The sequence below is a fragment of the Enoplosus armatus genome, chromosome 12, assembly GCF_043641665.1.
Source record: "Enoplosus armatus isolate fEnoArm2 chromosome 12, fEnoArm2.hap1, whole genome shotgun sequence".
Taxonomy (NCBI): Eukaryota; Metazoa; Chordata; class Actinopteri; order Centrarchiformes; family Enoplosidae; genus Enoplosus; species Enoplosus armatus.
In genome coordinates, this window is record NC_092191.1 from 18849473 (window position 1) to 18873085 (window position 23613).

The window sequence follows — 23613 nt, forward strand, 5'->3', positions numbered from 1 at the left end:
GAGGGAGAGGATGTGGCAAGTGATCAGCATTTAACGGTTGGCTGGACGGGGAAATGGGAATGTTGTGTGAATGAGTGTTTTGGTTATAAAGGAAGACAAGCTGGGTCTCAGAACAAAGACCATCAGATTGGAGTCAAATGGTTGTATAAATTAAGGTTGGAAATGCTGCTTATATGAAGTGTCTCTTTTCATCATTTATTCTTATTTTAGTCATCGTCTCCACCAGAAAATTGTGGACTAAGTTTGCCCCCAAAAAGTGCTTCCAAACATGCATCACAAGCCAGATAAAAGGAACCACCAACCACGCATGCCTGCTGCCCTTTGGCCGCGTTTTATATTGGTGAGAGCGTTATAAAGATGAGTAGTGGAAGTGGGTTAGGGTTAGTTTTCAAGTTTTCAAGTGGCAACATGGAGCCCAGGAAACTGCTGCAAGCCAGTCTAACTTTGTTAATCCTTGCGACCAGCAGCTATGGAGGACACTTAAAGTCAGGTGAGTCTTCTGGGATTAATCAGTGGTAGATGTGGATCATTCTGGTGTTCAGTCTTAAACAGGCATGGAGTCAAAAAGTCTTCCTGTAGTGTCACAGGACGCTGTGAAAGCATAGCTAGTCTGATCTCCATAATTAAGGTTAAAATTCAACTATAACACATGGACATGTATTAGAACTTGCTAAGTCAATAGTATCGAGTCAGTGTTATGATTTTGACGGTGATTGTGATACCCCTTTCTGCTGTCTTATATTTACGATGTACAAAAAGCTTCGTGTACCAGCTGTAAATCAGTGCTGTTTTGAATTTAAAGCAGGGCCAGCTCTGAAAACGGACCAGGCTTTGTTAACATTTCATAACCAGCTGACAGAAGAAGTGCAGGTCTTCTACACGTCAGATTACTGCTACAAGGTAAAGAATACATATATACATATATATATATATACATATACTGTCTCTCTGTTTGTCTCTTCCCTCCATCTTCATCTGTTTGTCCAAGTTTCTCCGCTTGTTAAGATATGAACAAGTCAGCAAAATCACTAAAGCTATATACTTCTGTGGATTTGTCAGTTTTGAGAGGTTCATGGTGGTGCACACACACATTCATGTTTCTCACCCAGATCTTTTCAGTCACTAGAAAGATTAAAGGGGTACTCCAGTGATTTAGCATTGGACCCTCCTTACGTCAAATGAGACAGATTAAAAAAAGAAGAATCCAAACCTGTGATACCCTGACTTTTAGTCCCTAGTATGAGTCAAGCTTCAAAAACACTGGATCCTACATTTTCCATAATGCAACACAATAGCATCTTTCATCAGGCCTCCCCTGCCTAGTATCTGTCCACATCTTTCACATTCTGATGGTTTTACATCCCAAACGTCTGCGAGTAAAGTGCATTAAATCAGAGTTTCACCTGTTTTTACTTCCCAGTGTGTCTACCAGCATCTGGTCACTGTGAAACCCAACAACAGCAATGCGTCTGCGATGGTCAGCACTAAATTCACTCTGACTATGCAAGTGCAATCGCAGACCAGGAATGCAACTCTGTGCAGGTAACAAGTTTACACTCTAACATCATTTCACCTTTGATCCACAGAGGCTGAGATGCTGATTTGTTTCCCGTTTATTCCTGTTAAAGGAGTGCATTGCTGTTGTTCCCAGACATAATATAGTGTGGTGGCATCCGATGATTGCGTCGGCAGTCTGCGAGATTATTTACAGGGCAGGGGGAGTAATCCTGACCTGCTTTCTGGACCTGAGTGATGCCCTCCTTTAAACTACCTCGCCGGGTATCGATCAGGAGCCTTTTTGGGGTTAATAAGACCTGACATTCCAATATTGATGAAAAGGGCTAATTAAACCTTCAAAGCTTCATGTCCTCAGCGGGGATGTTAACCGGAGGAGACAGTTGTCATATTTATAAACAATCAGGACTGACAAGACACCGGGGCAGAGTTTTCCATTTGGGGGTCACCTGTAAACCTGGTGCCGGAGACATGGTTGCAACATGACAAGCCCTCTGGTGCTTTTTCTTGCCCTCTCAGAGGTCTGGTCTTTTGCTGCCTGGATCAATGCCGAGGTCTCTAACCAGACTGTGCTGCTATTGATTTCCTTTTCCGCTTTGAAAAAACACTCCAAGTGATAGCTAGTATGTCATCCCAACAGTGGATCAATATGAGCGTGTAATGCATGTTTTTTTGGGGCCTGAAACTGGAGATGTTGAGAGGACAGAAGGATGCACTTTAAGTCTGCAGACACTAGGTGGTGCTCCTGAGCTTCATAGGTGTTTTGAAAGCATGAGAAGGAGACAGGAAGACCAGTCAGGTCAAGAGGAAAACAGCAGCCGTGGATGGAAAAAGTAATTTAATGTATGAAAAATGATTTCAATAAAAACAGCCTGTGTGTCTCAATGTTTCCCTGTTTTGGATGCAGGTGGAGTCAGATGTATGGAGAAGGCGGTCACTACTCTGTTTGGATCAAGATGTTAGAGGTCATCAGCTGCACTCATGCTGTGGATGAAAGACCAAACAATGCATACCTGCGTAAGTGCACGACACTGATGACGACTCCCGGATGATGAAAGCAATCAGTCGATTATTGTTTTTGAATAACTGACCGAGAGTGAACGTGACCGCTTTGGTGAGACACGGTGACGGTGAAAGGACCTGTGTCCACTCCTGAGGCCGAACCTTTGATCCACCCTCTGCTTAATTGAGTCAGCAAAGAGGAGAATCGCTCGGCTTGTCCACGTCTACTGAGCAGCAGTTCTCATCCGTCTCTCGGGACATGATGTGTATTGATCAGATAAGACATGCTTTCTTGAAAAGGGATAAAAGAAAAGCTTTTCTGTTTGTTTTGAAGGCCTGGCTCCGCGCGTGGAGGATTGTGGGTAATACATTAGGGAGTGTGGAAGGATTAGGCCGTAATGGGATTTTGAAAGCGTCACTCTCCATAATGTACACTCTACTTAACAATATTGCAGATTATGTTGTAGATCAGACTTTTAAGGCCAAGTAGCCATTATCCGAGCAGATATATGGTCAGTGTGACTGCACCCCTCACGGTATGATGAGCTTCCATTAGCTCCACAGAACGGTGATTACACAAACTCCCCATAGGACTTGCTCAGCTTAAGTAATGGTCTGGTCAGCAGCTCAAGACAGGTTAGAGTTGCCCTGTTAGGGAATTTCAAAGTTTACTTCAGCCTCTCAGATTGATCGGCTGTGGGGTTTCATGAGGTCATCTGTTGGGTGCGGCATTCTTCAAGAACGTCTTTCTGTGCAGCTGCTATCAGATCCACCCTTTAATCACGTTAGTACTGTATTCTGCATTGTACCACAAACCACAAGTCACCTGCGGAGGCCTTAATTCTCACAAAGACATCCACATAATCGACTGCTATTAAGTGTTTGTTCGACTTTAGCAAACATATCGATGAACCAGAGTTAATCTACTTGTTTTGAAATGCAGCCATTCATTTTCTATTCATCCTGGCAGAAACGAATAGAGCTGTTTCACTTCATGTGCTGAGAGCTTTATGGCGTTGTTATGAGTGGACGCCATGACTTTTCCGAGGGCGATTAAGTGACCACTCTTTGCTCAGAGTGGATGTCACAGTGTGGATTCAGCTCAGGTTAAAATGGCTTCTTTTTGTTTGTTTTTCCACGAAAGACAAACACTGCACACACTGCCCCCTTATTTCCTGTGCTTTGACGCAAGAAGACCACACTGATATCTCCTGAGCCTATGTGTTGTAGATTTATAATCACTGGCACAGCTGTAAAATGCCTCCCTGATCTTTCAGTGCTGCTGGCGCTGACGGATGAGCAATAATGTAGCAAACTTGTTTGCAAAAAAGAAGGTAAAAATTAGATTAAGTGGTTTTTAGCAAAATTTGTGTTGCAGTAATGTCTCTATTAACATTTCTATCTACATTATGCAGTAATACAAATGCAGGAACATATGCTCTTTCTTCCTTAAACAGCTTTACCCCTTGGTCTATGATCTGGGTAGATTTCATTATTTATTTAGCAAATAAAAGACATCTCAGGTGCAGCATTTGTGCCCTCTCGTAGTGTAAACCTCATCTTGACCTCGCTCCTAACTTTCCCTCTGCCTTTGTTTTCTTGTCCTTGTTCCAGTGTAGCCTTACATTTTCCTTTTCGGACGCCTGCAGGGTTAGATTACCCGGAGTGATTGAGATGAGTTGATGGATTGACCAGGAGTTTTCCATTAGGTTCTTGTTTGTCACTTGAGGGATCCCCTTTGACACTGGTTGACTGACAGAGAGCCACAGGGGAGTCCAGAGGCGAATAAAGCAGACGGTTTGGACTGGTAATCAGGCCTTTTATCCCCAGTCAGATCCTGTTCTGATAGAGATGTACAGTATAAACCTCCTGACATTGACTTCCAGAGAAGAAAGACTATGACATAGGGTGACTCTGTCTGATTACACAATGTCCATTTGTAAACATTTCCTTGTCTCATTTTCCAGCTCTTCTCGTGGCAGCTCTCTTACTGGCCATAACCGCTCTCTTATTCGTTGTGGCACCCTACATCTACAGGTACCCATACGTCTTTGACATCATCCACAATGAAAATACCATTTTGCACTGATTACTCTTCCATTGAAACCAGGCAGCCAACACTTGTTGTCCCATTTACAGGAGGCGTTGTACATCAAAATTTATTAAGACCATGTGCTGCCAAGGCCCACAGTACTCAGTAGATAATGTAAGTAAAATGCTAATGAATGCATTAGATTAATATCTTAAGAAATGCAATGAGACGACTCAGATGCATGATTTGATTTAGATCAATCATAAACCAATCAAATAAGTGGTAGTCTCATCGAGATGCCCAACATTTCAGTATGTTCAAGATACACCGTATGAGAAACATGTATGGCAACCTATTTTATATCTTTGTTTGGTGTCTTTATTGCTGAGAATTCCTGTTCCTGGAAATAAAAGCATTCGGAAAAGCACAATAGGAATCAACTCCACCAATTTTATTTCTTAACTTCAGTACTTTATGCTTTTTTTGTGAGCAAAAGTCAACGTTGCCTTGATCCAACAGTTACATTGCATTATTTTCATTGGCCAACCACACAGCCTGAGCTGCATACCAAACTTGCTCTGAGACTCCAGTCATCAAGCCATTTGGGAGACACTAATGGAATGATTGATACAAATGTTAGCAGAGCCAATTGTACAGCAGACTTACATGGAAGTGATAGAGCGTTGTATCCGTCCAATCATCTTGCTTGGTGCCAAGAGCTGCTGTGTATTTTTGGTGAGCATGAATGGCTCCTCTCATTCTTCCAAGCAAGACGTCTCTGTCTTCCATATGCTGTCTGGATGGCATGCAGATCCATCATAACATATTAGTGTTGGTGTCTTCCTGCTCTGGCTCTTTAAACCGCTGCATGGAGGCCAGTGAGTCAGGCTAATCCAACTGAGAGGGCAACAGGCCACAGTCGTCTCAACGCTGCCTTCACAGAGAGAGGGAAAAAGAGCCGCCGCCACACGGCACTGAGGATGACCCAGGACAGAAAGAAGCCCAACATCATTTTGAGGAGTTCTGACCCACATGGCAATTTGCATTTTTACATCTCAAAACAATTATAGTTATTTAAAATTACATATATATATTCTTTTTTGTGGTTGTTACAAGTATATTTTATGTATTTCTAAATGTGTCCTCTGGCTTCAACCTCTCCACTTTTTAAAACTTTGTTAAACTACACAGAATACACACAATAATGTGACCACTTCAAGAGAGAGAACTCTAAATAAAACGTTATCATAATTAATCACTGATACAGAAGAGGGTCATTTTAAACTTAATGGCAATTAGCAGAACTATTAAAAGAGGTCTTGTAATCAGCACTTTGATATGTAAGTATTCAAAGCAACATGAGGCAACTCAGAGGGCTCCTGAGAGACAAAAAAACTAAATTATTTAAAGCTGCAGCCATCAATATTTTTATATTAATGGTGGATCAGATGACTACAGTGATCCTCATAGAGATGAACCTGCAGAGAATTATCACCTGACTCTGCAGTTCCCCTCAGCGCTACAGAGCGTTTTATTGTCTCTCTCATTGCCAGCACCAAAAGGCAGACAGCCAAAGTTAGCAGCTAGCTAGTGAACCTAGTGGACCATTTAGAGTTGGTGGAGACCAAAACAGAGCTAAAAGACCATAAACTCATCACGAAAATGTTTACTGAGGTAATAAATCAAGTGAGAAGTTGGGTCATTTTCTCATAGACTTCTATGCAATCAGACTTCTTTTTGCATCCAGTGGCGTTGCCCCCCTGCTGGCCATTAGAAAGAAAGCAGGTTTAAGGCACTTCCGCATTGGCTTCACTTTTCAGACCTGGAGGTTAGCGCTTGGAGTGAATATTGGACTTACATTCAAGCCACCAGAAACATGACTCCAAATGAATGCTGATGTTGCTCCATCTCTGCTAGCCTCATCAACTTTATGAGGCAATCAATGTTGTGTTTACGCTTTGTTCTGCTGCCCCCAACAAGCCAGATCAACGATCAGTCGATATTGCTTTAATATGTTAAGTTGAATAGTCAAATGCAAACAGAAATGAACTGCAACAACAGAGAGAGAAACAACATATACCTACAGTAGCCACATGAAGTGAGTTAACTAATGTTCCTTCTTGCCATACATCCTTATGTGACACGCACTGGTGTTAAGTTATTTAAAACCCTAAAAGTTCTGACATTGTTTTGTCTACTTTCTAATTGTTTCTTCAGGACGCAGGACATGCGTGTGAAGCTGAGCCCAATACCACTAAAGCCAAGCCAACACGTCTGCGCTCACTGGACACCTTCCGAGGGTATGTCCACCATCAACAACCATCCTGTTTATCAGTCTATCACCACATGCGGCTCGTTCACATGCTGATTTTTTTTAGAGCAGTCTGAGGCATGATGAAGATCTACAGGCCCGGCATAATGAATAATTACAGGGGGTCACAGTCTGGCCACATGCTCCCCCAAGCTGCTATCAGGCGGTATAGCTTTGGGCATGATTTCTTATATCAGTGCGTCTCGGGTTTGGAACAGTGTGTTTCTGTTGGACAGGGGTGATGCATGTGATTGAATCTGGGCTCCCTGCTAGCCCTAATTGTGGCCTGGGGGTAGATACAAAGCACGCCTCTCTGGAAACAGGATGCTGGTGTGGCTTTGACCTCCCCCTTGCCAAATAATTGATGTAATAATACCGTCAACATATCAGCACACATCCACACGGCCATAGATCTCCTGCCAAAATGGGAAAGCCAGAGGAAATCCAGCAGCACAGAGGCAGCGTCCAGCAGACGATTGGCATCTTCTCCATCTGTGGCTTCCTTTTTGGATGAAAAGCCATCTGAAGCCACCGTGCATATGTGCTAAATTCAAAATACCACAGTTATATTTCGTTTGGGGGCTGAGTTGGTTGAGTACATTTGCAGCAGGATTTGCAAAAGTTCAAGGAAAGGATACATTTCGATTGCATTTCCCTTCACTTACACTTCCTGCCGCAGCCCTGTTCAATCTTATTAGCTGAAATGTCACTCCGGGGTTACAGATACTTGTCACATATTGATATCCTGATTGGTAATACTGGAAATTCTCATACCTGACAACACACTTAATCAAACTGTGACTCAGCCCTCAAGATTAACGCTGCGTGTGCCTCCTCAGCCCTGTGACTTATGATCCGTGCCCCTGATAAGTAACAACTTTCTACAGAGAACAGACACATCAGTCATCTGCCATAAATGCTGAGGCATTTCTGAAGGCAGAAGGATTTTCTTCTGAGCCGAGAGGTTTTTCTGATCATTGCTCAGGCTCCACTGACATGATATACAGAGAACAGTAGGGTTCGGTCGCACGTTAATTTTTCTAAAAGGATTTGGATTTTAATCTTGTGCCACACTGCTAAAAGCCTGTCGCCGGGTTTCCGTACTGTTGAAAATTGCACCGTCAGTAGTTAGCAGTGCTATACGACAGAGGGAACAACTATTACAGCAAAACAATGGATTGTCAGTTCAATTTAACGCCAGGTGGCTGACTCACTCTGTGCCTTATTTTGACTAAGCTCCAAGTTTTCCTCCGATTCAGTTTCAGATGTGCTCTGAAGTTTGGCCACAAAGAAAGAACCCCGGCATTTCCACTCAAGTAGTAATTTATTATGACTAGATTGGGTGTCCATGTACTTGATATGGCCAGCACAGTAGGTAACTCAATACTCCACAGTGACAGAGTGTAACTATCCATTTGCAACGGGGAAATGTTCCGAGCTAATACTCTAATTGGTAATGCATGTACAGTGATTCAAATCAAAGAAGTCCATAAGCGTCTATCACTGAGTCATAACCACTTGTCACTGCTGCAAGAAAGACACGTCTATCTGTAATCCGTTAGCTATAAATCCTGAATACTGATTCCCAGACATGAATTAAGTCTATTACTGAAGTGACAAATGTTCATTGGAGAGCTTCACAGGGATATTTACAACTTTAAACCTGATTAGAAATAAGCCTGTGGTGCTTCAACCTGGACATTATCCCACATTAACTTTGGTGCAACATAGAGCGAGTGATCTCAGTACACATAATATTAATTAAGCACTTATATTTTCTCTTAATCATAATTAGCAGCCACTAGTGTCACATGTGCGTGGCATTTCTAATGTAATCTGCCTAAAATGTCGCTCTCATTCCCAATCAGACACCCAGAGTGTTTTGATTAAAAAGATGGCCAATAAGCCCTGATGTTGCAGTGATTTTAGTCGGGTCTCATCTGGCCAGTGATTTAACCTCTGCCTTTGTCACTATGGCGACTAATGGATATGTTCGTCAAAATTTAAATGATAGCCTGCATGTGTGTGTGTGTGAGAGAGAGAGAGAGGGAAAGAGTACATGGACACGTGCGGCAGGGTTTACTCTACTTTAATAGCCCTTTTGAGATGATAGTGGCCGATTAAAATCTTGTATCAGCAGGTTGGGGCTAAAAGAGCAGTAATGGCTCTGGTGCACCTCTTAATTGAATCTAGGCAGAAAAACAAGAGGAGGCAGAGGTAGATACAGTGCACCTTATCAGACAGTCTTGTTCTTAGAGGTTGTCCTAATCATGTTATGGCTCTTAAAGACCCTCTGATGATATATTTGTTTCTATTTGATTAAATAACACATGAATCAAAAACATAAATCCTAAGTATTTAGGATGGTGAAAGGATTGAATCTGCCTCAGAGCTCTGTAGCTGCTTGGGATTGTTTACAGCCCCCCCCCACCCCCTGCAAGTTTGTGTTGTGTAATGGCCCCCACCCGTTTTCCGACATGCATCGCAAACACCGTTTTCCCCTCCAACGTCTCTGATTCAGTGAAGCACTCCATCACGTGTGCTGTGTTTCAGCAGCCTTGGCCGGCGCTAAAGTATAAAGTGTATCTTTAGTCTTTAGTCAGCACTCCTGCTTGAGGAGATCCAGAGGACAAGTGTTCATTTCCTGAGTGATTCATAATGCTTAGATTGCATTACCTTGCATTTGGAGTGTGACAGAATAAAAAGTCCCTCGTCTGGCCTCTTTAACTTCAATTCAACAGTTAATGTTGTATCGGATGTATTATTATTATTATTTTTATCATTATATGTTAGACTATAAGAACATGAATGTTTTTATAACAGTTTACCATTTTCACCCATTTCCATGATTCACTCCACTGCATGAAGGTTAATCCAGTTATTACTGATTATAGTGTACTATAGTGCTTACTCACTGGACTGTCTTTGTAGGTTTTCCCTGACAGTGATGGTTTTTGTGAACTACGGTGGAGGAGGCTACTGGTTCTTTCAACATGCACCATGGAATGGTTAAGTAAAGTACACGACATGCGCAAAAATACGAAATAAAACACAAATAAGAGTATCGCTACAGCTTGTATAGTTCAACCTGCCCCCCCCCCATAGCAATTCTCAAACTCCTCTTTTTGTTCCCCTTCATCTGCAACAGCTCACAGTGGTCCGTCTGTTTCATGGAAGGAGCAGATACTTCTAATATTAATGTACGCCTTCTTTAACATAAAGCCGTGTATGAAATGAATGTGTGTACTCAAGGCAGTCCTTCAATGGCAGCGTTCTCTTCATCATCATAATTATGATAAACGCAGCCCCAAACCAAACACACACAGGACGCCATTCCTCACACCAGCCAAATCAAAGGCACGATCCATAGATTTTTATTGTTATTAACAACCAGGGAGGAGACGGGAAGGAGGAGGGATGAGTGTTTAAATGGCAGCCGGGAGAATGTGGGAGGGGGCGGTGAATGAGTAGTACTCCTGTACCTCCTGCAGCAGCCACTGTTGAGGTGCCCTGGAGCAAGGCACCCCAGACCCAAAGAGACAGCTGGATCCCTTTTCCCCGGGTTAATGAAAGTTAAAAAAACGCTCCTGCAACTTTTATGAAAACCATATCATAGTTTGGGCGTGTTCCCAATTTAAATTTTCTGATAGCCTCTTTGCCACATCTGAAAGGGTGTATCGATTTCAGGGGTGGTTTGATTAATCTTCTCTTTGCTGCAGGGCCGCTCCTGTCACAGGACTGTGGATACTTATTCACTTTTTCAAAATGGAAAGTTAATGACAGAAGAAGCACTTTAAGGACATAACATTGTTCTTAATTCACCTTTTGAATTGCAAAGATTGAAAAAGGGCAAGAACTCTGTATAATGGCATCTGTGGGTCCATTGATATTAATTTGTGCCTCTGGATTTGCTGCAGGTCTAACTGTGGCAGATCTCGTCATGCCATGGTAGGTTCGGTACAAGAAGACTGTCAGACATATTCAGTCCTATTTTAACACAAATATGCATGTTTTTGTGCATATATACGTGTTTTAATGGCGTAATACTGTTGTTTCTTCCAGGTTTGTGTTTATCATTGGGACTTCGGTGGTGTTGGCTCTCAGATCCATGCAGAGGAGAGGAGTCACCCGCCTGCAGCTGCTGCGCAAAATCACCTGGAGGACAGTCGTTCTCCTGATGCTCGGCTTCTGCTTCCTCAACTACTCTCCAAGAGACGGACCACGTAGGTTCAAAACATGCAGCACGTGATTCTTACTGGAACAAATACATTATACGTAGATGTGCTCGTACTTTTTGTTTGTTCTATACTGGGGAAATGATTAAAACACACAATCTGGCATGTCTAGTAGTATGTCCACTTGTCACATGTGCAGGAAATCATTAGCTGCTAGTGCACCTCCAGTGGTGCTAATGATTAGCACCACTGGAGGACAGAAAGCAGGTGTTAATGCACCTGTGTATGTGATGAATTGATACTTTTTCTTTACTTAACATTAGAGTAAACTGAATATCACATGTATTAACATTAGCCGGGGTTCTGGGAAATTGTCATGGGCATGTGTCACTGTTTTCTAATGTTTTGTAGACCAATCTAAATCAAACAGATGAATAAAAAGAGATTCATTGATTATGAGCATAGTCTAATTGTTAAGTGCAGCTAATGTCGTACAAGATGGGAGGAGCATACAGCTTATATTTGGTATGTTCATAGTATGCACAGCACTTGAGGGTGACAAAGACAAGGATGTTACATGTGTTTAGATCCTGATTTGTGATAAAAGCCAGAGCTGCAGGGCTGCGTGGAGGTGAAAGGAGGGGCAGCAGGCTTAAAATCCCCACTTCATCGTCCACCTGGGGACGCGCAGGGCGCCATCCCCAGCGCTAATGGACTTTCCTGGGTGGATGTCCGCGTAACTGGGTTAACAAAAATATTGTTATTGTGTGTGCAGTCTCAAAATCCAGCACCAGGGGACGTTTAACAGAGGCAGAATGAGCAAAAACAACCGCTGCGATAATGGACAATTACAAACAGATAGTGTTACACCCTTCAGCTCCATGCAGCTGCTGCTGGAGCTGACCAGGACAGCACAGTTACTTTTTACAGCACAAACTGCAGCTTTGCCCTCTGTCTCCAAGGACATCCTCGGTTTGATCTAATAAGAGAATGGAGTCATATCAGCTCAATATGTTAAACCATTTCAATGTCGGACGAGACAGAAGAAGGAGTTAACCTTTGACATCAACTATGAGTCATTTCAAATAAACGCTGCTATGGTTGGATGTCAAAGTCATCGCCAAAGCTAAAGACCTTGAAGTTTTACCTGCACACTACTTTGTTGGTTTAGAAAACTGCGAAGCACTTTATTTAATGGATTCCATTAGATTCACTCACACTGTGGTGAAGCTACAGTTTCTCTTGATTCCTTAGAAGTTGACGTTTTTGACACAGAAAGATATTCTTTTGCTTAAGGTGACAGTGCGTTTTTCAAGATTTTATCTCTGGCCATTTGACAGTGTTTATTCTTTTTTGGATGGTGACAAGTCACAAGAAAAGATCAGTCAGATGAAGATGTGGTCAGAAAGTCAGATTTGGACCCCTGCTGTTGAGTAGCCTTCAGAGGATGATGTTCAAATAGAAAGAAAGCCCTCTTTTTTGAAAAGTTTTTGACTCAGCGATTTGCTCCACTTTCTGAAGGCTTTATTCAGTCCTGCTTGCTTCCACCATAGAATCGTTATTTTATTCAATCTATCACTGAAAGTGCTCAGAGATGGGAAGCAGACAGCAGAGCTTTCACTCCTTAAATGATATTGAACGTCATAAAGGGTCTCAATTTCACACAAAAACTGCATAAATTGAAACAAAAGATGTTATAGTTTCCTGCAGTCCACCTTAAAACTGTGACTTCCAGGATGATTTTTACTTATGTGACAATTTTGTGGGGGGGTGGATACAATATATTGGTGAGGGGGTGTAACCTGCAGAATTAACAAATGTGTCATAAGTAGGAGCTTCCTCGGTTCCTGTGAAAGGACAGATTTCCGCCTCTTATTTGATTTGTCCGGATCAATGATTGGGATTACAATGTTTTTACAGCACTTTGTGCGGCAAAGAGGTTTTCAATTAACTAATGTGTAGATTACCATCAATCTCTCTGCCACAAGCCAATCCTATCCTCCCCAATTTGCCGAGACCGAGAGATAACTGGGAATCTTTGATTAGCTTCCCACATTCTTGACATGTACATATCCTGGAGGCTGTCACCACTTCCCAGAGTGTGGTGCTGTCCATGCCGTCCATCATCCTCCTTCAGGAAGTAGTAGCAGTGGTGGAATGATTGAGAAGATGTTCTCATGTCCAATATAGTCAATTTCCTGATTTATAATTTGCTCAAATCAGCAGGAATAGCTTTACACCACTGAGTTATATCTGCACTAGTACCTGAGTTGTAAGCTCATATGTTCATCATTGGATGGCAAGAAGGGTTCACGCTGTGTGTTGCTCACTGTGTTCCAGTGTCCTGGTCTTGGCTGAGGATCCCTGGAGTGCTGCAGCGTCTGGGCTTCACCTACTTTGTTCTGTCTCTCCTGCAGACTTTCTGGGGCCAGAAAGAAATCCCACTCAGAGCGGTGAGCAGCTCTGTCGAGTTCACTTTATTCTGTCATTACACACCAGGGGAAAAACACCTTAAAGAAGTCCAACCTGGAACAACACAGTTATAAACGGCTAATTTGCTTAGTGAACCTTGGATTCATGGGGCCATTTCTGTCATTACGTGTGGCGTTTTATTCCTTATTGCTGAGATAACAGGCCAAACATAAACCAAAATAAAGTTTAATGTTAAAAAGTGTCTACAAGATAAGCTGTTTTGCACCTTCAGACTATCTTATGTCAACATTTGCGTACTCTACGATGCAGTATCACTGGTGGAACCCCATCCAGGATGTGGTCCTCTATTGGCCACAGTGGCTGATTATCATCCTGCTGGAGACTCTGTGGCTCTGCATCACTTTGCTCATGCCTGTGCCCAACTGCCCCACGTAAGTCCAAGCAATGCTCCCAATGTCATGTAATAGACAATCTGCTCGTTAATCCACTGTTCTCATATGCTACAAGTGTAAACTTCACCCATCTCTCCGTGCTGAGATAATCTCCAGTTGGGGCTGTTGCGCTGCAGCAGAGGCGTTATTGTGCACCTTGTGTTGCTGGTGTTATGAACCGCTGTGATTTATGGGCCTGTGGTGGATGCTTCAGAGGGCATAATTAGCCAATCTCAGTCTGTCATGTGCAATAAGAGGAGCGAAGGCAGAGGATCCATCTTCCTCGCTCTGTGTCTTCTGCTCAGTGCTGCTTTTTGTGTGTGTGTGTGTGTGTGTGTGTGTGTTTTTCCCATCTCTGTGACCCTGCATGGCATCAGTGTTGGAATACTGTGAGTTCAAATAGTAGCGCTTTTCCCCACAGCTCTTGTGTTTTAAATCCAACATCTGATTCGTTCAAATTTTTCCGTTGAATGTGAGGACATGTGGTGAACACAAATCTCAAACAAGGCTTAAAAACAAGAGGTGATCTTTGCCGTCAGATAGAAAAACCTGAGGAGTGCCCTTTGGTTAAATCTGTCTCATTTTCCTAAAAGCCTTGTATAGTTTTTTAATCCTTTCATATTATGTTGTTACTTTTTCAGTGCTATATGTGTCTTTTAATACTGATAATACAATATTGTTTGTTATCAGAGGGTATTTGGGAGCTGGTGGAATCAGTGATAATGGTCTTTACCCAAACTGCACTGGAGGCGCAGCAGGATACGTTGATAAATGGATGTTTGGTGATAACATGTACAGATACCCCTCATGCAAAGTAAGGCCTTTTTCACACCCCATTTCTTATTTTATATACATATCATAAAACCTTGCAGGTGGAATTAAAACCGTGAAAACAACGTTGCTGGTCCTCTTCTCATTGCTTTTTCCAGGAAATGTATCACACCACGCAGCCCTTTGACCCGGAGGGGGTCCTAGGTACAATCAACTCCATTGTCATGGGATTCATGGGGATGCAGGTAAGATGGATCATTTATTTCTCCTGTATGATTCAACAAGTAGTACCAGAGTATTTCTAATATTTTAGATTTTTTTAAAAAATCCAAATCAGTCCAAATGTCCTATTTCTTGCAACAGGAGTAATGTTCTTCATGATACTGCAAATATATAGTTTGGCTTGGTTAAAATGTTATTTATTTAATGATTATTAAGGCTAATTAAAGGGTCAGGCCTCCCTTTAATTGGTTTTATGATATCTCACATTTAATCTGTGGTGCTCAAACCATTTTAAATTCACATTTCCAGAGACAGTTACAATCTTCACCATTTTCAAAGGGAACAAAAGTAAAGTACACAGCAGTTCCAATGAAAACTGTTGCCAGCAAACCTGGAGCGGTTTAACAGAACATATGTCGGTTTTGTGTTTCAGAAATGTATTTTTTTTTAATAGGTTGAGCAAAAGAAATCCCATTCACCTCCATTGTACTTGAATGGTGACAGAAATTTGACATTTAAGAATCTCAGCAGGTTTAAAATGCAACTGGAGGTAAGGGAGAAAATACTGTATGTTCTTCTGTGATTTGGGTGAACGCACTGCCCCTTACGTCCTCACAATACTGGCCCCTGATTGGCTGAGAGCAGCAGCTTCTTTTATTCAGCTTATTGATCAAGTGCAGAAAACAGATTTAAAAGATTCAATCAGAACCATGTTTAACTGATGATTGATGATGATTTTCTCACAATTACTCAACTAATAGCTCCATGCATGTTTGTGATTGAACAGGGGAAATTTTAATTTTGATATTTCTTTACCTAGAGGATAATGTGTTAATAAGATAATATATTAGACAGTGGGAGGTAACTCTACTTTAATGAAGGTTATGTGAAAGACTCTTTCCCTCCTAATTGTAAGTGCACAGCTGCCCTCCTTTATTGACAAAATGTTGTCAGAAAGTGGGGAGAGAGCTTTCGGTCTTTAGACCTGAGTCTCTGATGGCGACAGTGTCACTTATAACCATTTGTGTTGTGGGAAGTTGCCACGCAAAAGCAGCCACATTGCTCAATTCCCAGTGGGCGGTTAGCACTGAGCCCTTCAGTCAACGAGTCTTAGACGACACGCCAGGTGTCTGCCGCCCTCCTCTGTGTTCGCCCATGCTAATGTCCTCGGCTGAAACATATTCATCATCACCAAATTAATCAGAGGGTGCGGATGAATTACACCCCACATCTGGCTCAACAGGATAGGAGAAATGTGACCGCCACGTCAGGGACACGGCATTGACACCCACATCCCAGGCCTATTTGGTTACCCAAGGGCAAATACATGGACACACCGGTTGGTGTTTACATGGTATTTCTCATTAAATGTATGATTGAATGAGCTGTGGTGACTGTGCTTATCTCTGCCTCCTTCTCCGCAGGCCGGGAAAATTATCATTTTCTACAAGGGGATGAACGTCCACATCCTCGGTCGATTCCTAGTGTGGGCCGTCATCCTGGTATGTTACATCATGTGGAGGTTTTAAACACAGCCGGTAGAGTAAATGAGTATAACAGTCAATTGATAATTTAAAATCAAGACAAAAAATCACTTCAAACATGGTCCTGCTTCTATGACTCACACAGAGCTGAGCATGTTTACGGTCTCGCTGTTTTACTTCGCCTTTGCAGGTAAACTCTGCAACATGTTTTCCAGCCACTCTGGTATTAGTCATACCATTCAAAGCCATTCATTAGCAGGACTTAGTAGAGGATATGTGTGTGATCTCAGTACAATTAAACAACATCCATGTGTGGCTGTGTTTCCGGGCAGTCATGGGCATCCAGCGCCTCAGGGGGATACGCACTGTCTTTCATTGCCTGTGTGCCTCACATGTGGTTTTAGATTAGAAGAGTTGTGATAGATAAATAGATTAGTCCATTCAAATCCAAAATAAAAAGATACATTTCTTCATGAACCTGCTCAGATTTGAGGTCATATTTGTTTTGGATGTGTGCTCATTCTGGGTGGTCTCAAAGCACAATCGGAGGCAAGCTGGCCTCTGTTTCATTTAGAGGGGGAATGTGTCCCACAGGGAGAAGCATACTGTTATATGAGATGGCCCGTTTTGCATTTCTAAACCTGTGACAGGAGGCTGTTAGTCTGCTCTAACGAGATTGACAGATATCCGTGTAGAAAGGCCAGGCTTTGCTGAACTGTGCACTGTTTTCATGTACATACAGTGAGATGCTGCAGAGATGTAGCTCGCTTACAAAATGGGGTTAGTAGGGGCCTGCATGCTGTGGAGGCAGACATCCTGAACTGGCAGTCCTGTGACCTGGAGCGATGATGGAGCTGGAGGAGCTGGCTGCTTCACTCAGCCTTTGAAATCAAACTGTGCTGGATGAAAAGAAGGGGCCAGTAGACGTAGCCAGAGAAAAACACATAGAAACAGTAACAGATCTCATTAGTTTGAAGTTATGTAGTTGTTGTGTAGCCTTTTCTGCAATTTTAGATATCAGGTTCCTTCAGACTGGCATGTGTAGTGGTTTGACCAGTGTAATTTAACCACACAGAAGGTTCTTAAAGAAAGGAAACAATTTAATTCATTAACTTTATCTTATCAGTACTGCATCTGTCATGTAGGTATATTTGTGTAGCCCAATATCACATGCAATATCTCAGTGGGGTTTTCAGGCCCATAATAGCAACGGTTCCTCTTCCAGCCCACTCTATTCTAAAACATTTCCCCCAAAAACCTCAGCATGTAAGAAAATAAGTCGAAGAGGCTACAGCCACGCTAGCACCTCTGTGAGGCTGCATTTAGGAACGGTGGTGCTTTCAGCTAAATGCTAACATCAGCATGCTAACATAACACAATGTTGACATTGACAATGCTGATTTTTAGCAGGCACGATTACCATGTTCAGCATTAACGTTTGCTAATTAGCACAAAATACGAAGTACAGCTGAGGCTGATGGGAATGTCATTAGTTTTACAGGTGTTTACCAAAGTCTTGAAATTTTGACAAGACGATGGTGCTAGATGAAAAAGTCAGAGGATCAGTTATTACAATTCACCCTGAGGGGAGCACCTGCAATAAATTTTATCCGATGGATGCCGAGACATAAAACCAAAAATGTTGACCTCTGGGTGGCGCTAGAGGAGAAGTCAGTGAACCACCAAAGTCTTTAAGATTCATCATCTGGGATCCATGAGTGTCTGTACCAAATGTTGTACCAATCAATCCAATGGTTGTCAAGGCTTTTCACTAAAAGCCAGAATGTGTCACGAGAGGGTGTAGCTGTGGAGGTATTTCAGTCCAAATTGGTGGACTGACGAATGACCCTGCTATCCCGAGAGCTATGCCATTAGCGTGGGAAAAAATGGCAATTACAAAGACAACAATAGTATCATAATCCAATGGGATTGTAATAGGTCCAATATCAAGGTACTAAATCAAATAGTCCAGAAGTTCGAAGAATGGGTCTTTTGTGTTTGTGAATCTGGAATAATCCTTCTTATATATGTGAGAATCAATTGAAATTCTGTTGTGAGAATTTAATAGCATTAACCTCAATTCTTAAATGACAAATCTCCCTATTATGTCCCCTGGTGTTGAATCTTATTGACTATCATTGTGCAGCGGGTGACTGCAGGGAGGTGAAATAATTCAGATCCATTTGGCTTCTCCCAGGGGCACAGAGTGATAAAGTAACACATGACGAAATAAATAAACATTAGGCTTTCATGTTTTTCCACTGCATCTCACGGTTCACCAGTTAATGCTGCGTAGATGATGTGGAAGCTGCTCACGATTATGACGTTATATTCGGGATCATACAATGTTTAGTGATGAATCAATGCAGGGACTTTAAATCCTGGCTAACTGAAATAACAACAATAAAATAGATTTTCTCACCTTGTAATGGTTGACAGAGAGAACTGGCCTTTTTTATTGATTGTCTGAACAGATGCAGACCGTGTGTGAAGTATGAATACAGCATATCACCGTCCCACGTGTTCTGCGTATGTATATTTGCTTTGGTTTCGTCTTTAATCTCTGTAACTAAATCTATTTTTAGCCCCACAAAGTGTTTTCACCAACAAAGAAAGCAAAATTAGTTTTAGTGATTGGCCTGCTCTTGATATTGACTTTTCTAATACGATTTCGCCTCAGAGGGGAGGCAGGAAGCAGAGCTGAACTGCCTCTTGTTTCAGACATGTGCTCTTGACATTAGCTCGGCCTCCTCAGTGGAGGAGGGAGCTCATTTCTCCACGCACCCAACCACAGGATTGATATTATGCACAGGAGGTTCACAAAGAACCAGAAAGTGTTGATACAGTCAGCGACAAGCCAGGTTTTGCACCACAGTTCACTGTAGTGTGATTTCATTGGCGGATTGATATGCAGGGGCGGCCATGCATCTTCCTCCTAATAAACAACAGCCCCTGTTAATTAAAGTCCAACGATCAGGCTCCAGAAGTGAGAGATTGAAATTGAGCGATTGCCCCACATACCAGCCCCATCCCACATCCTGCTGCCTGGATAGCCTGGAGACTCAATCCAGCCCCGGCTAGGCTATTTCCACACCATCGATTCTGTCATCTATACACATGATGGATATCCACCTAACAAGCAGGTTTAGATTCTGATCCTCTGCCCTGGGTTTCTCTGTGGAGCACAAAATGTTTCCCCAAGTATCTAAATCATATGTAAAGGTAAATAGATGAGACAATAAAAGCTTTTATTGATGTAGAGTTCATCGGATCATACACAGTTCCTCTGCATTGTGGTTGATAAGGCTGTGGACAACTTGCGGTCGAGTGGGTGTGTAGGTGGCTCTCTTTGAAGAGCGCAGCGTTCCAGCGTGGACGGTCAAACTGGCGTGTTTGCAGTCCAACACTGTGTGTGTGGCTTGATGGACCTTGTTCATCCGAGTCTCAGATAATCGTTTAATCTGTCGGACTCGCTTGATTCTGTTGCCTCACGTTTTAGCAGCCCAGTACAACTTGCTTTATATCGGCCTCCATCGATTTGAAATCTGTTTCATTTCCACCCTTAGGGAATCTCTGCAGCCATCCTTTCTAAGTGCACACGAGACGGAGGATTTATACCTGTCAATAAAAACCTTTGGTAAGTGCTTCCTGACCCTCTAAATCCAGCCACTTTTCCTCACAAAAGAAAGGATGGGTTTCCAACAGGCACAAATCAAGGCTGCTAAAACACGCGTTTACTTACCTCTAACGACAGCCACGACTGTAAATAATCACCCGCGCTGTCAGGAGTGTGAGGTGGAGCGGTTATACATCCTCCCAACATGATCACTCTTCCTCACGGCCAGCAAAATAAAGGGTGCTTTATCCTCTCCACCCCAGGAGCACTCACTACACATTTTACCAGCTCTGCGTGATGGAATGGGATCAGGCTCTGGGAAAAGCATCTATATAATCACAGTGTAGTCTTACTGCTCCCAAACTATCATATGCCTTTTTGGAAAAACAAGGCATGTTGATAAATGTTTGCAATGATTTTGCGTGAAATACAGCACAATTACTACCTCAGACGTAGATTACTTTACGACCTGTGCATTTGTTCCACTCCCGCATTCCCGTTAATATGATGTGAATCATTTTAATGTTGCAGCAGGAAGAATACCATTTCATCTGTGATGTGTAAGCAAATTCTTCATGATGTTCCACAGGGGCCCCCGCTAACGCTGCGCTCATCCCTCGCCATTACCTGCCTGGCTTTTATAGGCAGTTCATCATGCACAGGTTATTGAGCTCTTGAGTACGAGTCCTTGCCTGGATGTCTAGAAGTAATTAACTCCCAGCCAAGAGTCCTTTTTGGCCCCACTTCAGCAGAGATAAAAAATAAAAAGGCCCACTGCAAGGAGGCTCCAGGAGGCAGCCATTTTACATCAGATGATATTACATCAAACATTCTTGCACTTAGGAGCAGACAGGGACATGGCTGGTTGGCACAGCTCCATGGGGCACGTGCCAAGGATCCACTGCTGATGCTTTAGACCAATCCAGCACACTGCGGGACAGTGTGCTGGATTGGCTCGAGACCCCTGGGTGTTATTTATCTGCAGTACAGGATTGATAGACTCAGTGTTTTTACACCCTTGTTCACACCGTACCACTAACATTTCAGTGATGCCCAAATGAACGAAGTAAAATGTTGTTGTTGTTGTTGTTGTGAAGTGTTGCTGATGGTCTGTTTCTCCAGGTCCTTGTCCTATGTGATGTGTATGGGCTGTTTCTCCTTCCTGCTGCTGGGAGGCATGTACTTTATCACTGACATGATGGGCTGGTGGGACGGACAGCCATTCATATACCCAGGTACTGTTTATTCACAAGTCAAATGGCTCAATGTAATATACTGGTGTACATGCTTTGGTTGCAATAAGAACTCAGAAACATGATTAGCACATGATTGCACACCTTGAAGGCATTGAAAAATGCATTTAATTTCTTAAAGCGGCTATAATTAATATTTTCAGATTATCAGTGGATCACATGACAACTTGTGACGAACCCACACAGACTTATCACTGGACTCTGCAGTTGTAATTGGCCCTATTGAACGTTTTACCGTCTTTTAGCTCACTGAGCTCGTCTCGTCCCTCTCATCAATACTGTTTTCTGAAAAAAAGTAATGTGCAAAATATCAGTTAATATATCAACCTGGGTGTTCTTCTCATAATTTCAGCCATTTTGATAATGCTTAAAGCTTTGACATAAATCATTTTAAAATGCAGAGTCTGACCAAAGGTAAACACCGTAATAAGCCCCCTGGATTAGCTGTATTTACTTCGAACAAAGCTATGTCTATTAATCTGCAGTAAAAACAAACTTGTGTTTCCTCCTCAGGGATGAACTCCATCTTTGTATATGTTGGTCACTCTCTCCTGGGTTTTTACTTCCCGTTCAGCTGGGAGATGCGCTTCCAGGAGAGCCACTGGGAGTGGCTCTTCCAAAGCCTGTGGGGGACTGCACTGTGGGTGCTCATTGCTTACCTGCTGTACAAGAAGAAATTCTTCCTCAAGATATAAACCAGGATGACCATCTGTCCCTCTTTCATTCTGTAGATGTCATTATTTTTCAATACTAAACAAACACTATTCATGATAAGGTATATAGATTATTATAACATCTGTGGAAGTTTTGAAAAATCTGGCCTACTGTTCTTGGCTTAATCAGTTTAGTTTACTTTTCAGTGATGTGCAACCTACCCGCCTACATTTGAATGAATTGTGCTGATTCTAATATCCAAGCCATCTGAAAAAACAAGCAGCTCAGAGTACGTGCTTCCAGTTTTTATCAAACGCAAGCTGGAGCACAGCGACAAAAGTAAGAAAATGCTCATCCATGATACCCATTAAACCACCACCCAGTTTCTAAAGAAGACGTCTGATCCACCGTCAGTGTGGGCCACTGAGGATTTATTTGATGCCACTTGTTTTGTGCACTGAATAGACTGATTAAATCAAATATACTGAGGTGGTACTTAACAAATTAGGCCGAGTGATTCCACTACACACCAGGCCAGCCATTATGAGTCTGTTGCCATGGCCACTCCTTCTCTTTCTCTGTGTGTGTGTGCCGGTACCATCTGCTGTCCGAGTGACAGTACTTTAATAGGGGTCAAGATGCACGGCTCACAAAGGAGTGTCATTAATGGGACCGACACCTCTTGCACTCCTTGTATTAGAAAATCAGGGAAATTACAGAAATCCAATTCATCAGAGAACAACGCGAGAGCCTGAGCCCTTTTGCATTTTACATATCTAACACACAGAGCTACTCACCTTCTGAAACAGGGTTTATTTTTACATTGGGATTATAATATTGCCACATGGTTGACAATCTGGTTGAGTGATTTATAGATATTTCTCCAGAATGTACACATGACAGTACTGAGCAGCATCGGGTCAGGTGGTGTGTAGATCACGAAATGACCATCCAGTTACTGAAATGAAGCAGCATCATGCTCTTCTTCCAGAGTGAAATCCTATTACACACTCCTCAGAAACCGTAATAACATTGTGTAATATGGCGTAGAGGTTTTGGTAATTGTCTTAAGAACAGAAGTTGCTGTTTGGATCGCTGTAGGTGCATCCTGCCTTCTTGAACAGGACTCAAGTCCATAATTGCTTTCCCAAACTACTGTGCCAGCAATGGAAACGCATAGCTGCATCGTCTTGAGATGAAAATGAAATCAATACACAGTCACCACAGAGGTCTAAAGATATCTTTTGTGTGTTTGTATGCGATGATGAAGCTTTGTATTTAAGTATAAGCATTTAGCTGACTCATTCCGAGTGACTTGCAGTAACTGCGTGAGCTCAAAACCCATTAAACATCACAAGCAGCTGTTAATAAAGATCAAAAGGGTCCAAATAAGAATGTCCAGACTGTGGAGGTGATGAATATTCTGCTTATATTTCAGACTGAATTTCTGCTGAGCCCATGCTACAGGGCTCTAAACTTGTTGTCTCTCTAGCATTGTCAGAAAAAGCCCATTGTGGTTCCACATACCATGACTCCACCACCACATTTCCCTGTCTTTATTGATTCTCATTGAGCACATGTCTCAGGATACCTATAGTCTGTCATATGGAAACTTTATCCCAGATACAATGTTCTCATACAGCATGCGTGCAACGATCCCCACATTCTCCCTTGATACAGCAGTTACCCCCCTATATGGTGTAAGTGAACATTT

The 23613-nt window shown here is 42.5% G+C and overlaps 1 protein-coding gene across 1 annotated transcript; it reads left to right on the forward strand.

The window, feature by feature from the left end:
- Positions 1 to 357: 357 nt before the first annotated feature.
- On the forward strand, positions 358 to 21940 carry LOC139294618 (heparan-alpha-glucosaminide N-acetyltransferase). The gene is made up of 18 exons (XM_070916541.1): positions 358 to 490; positions 803 to 900; positions 1421 to 1542; positions 2423 to 2532; positions 4485 to 4554; positions 4657 to 4723; positions 6767 to 6849; positions 9792 to 9868; positions 10778 to 10808; positions 10923 to 11083; positions 13376 to 13488; positions 13778 to 13899; positions 14590 to 14713; positions 14829 to 14915; positions 16317 to 16394; positions 19943 to 20013; positions 21115 to 21227; positions 21759 to 21940. Exons 1-18 carry the CDS (start codon positions 358 to 360, stop codon positions 21938 to 21940), a joined length of 1842 nt encoding a protein of 613 aa, XP_070772642.1.
- Positions 21941 to 23613: the final 1673 nt, after the last annotated feature.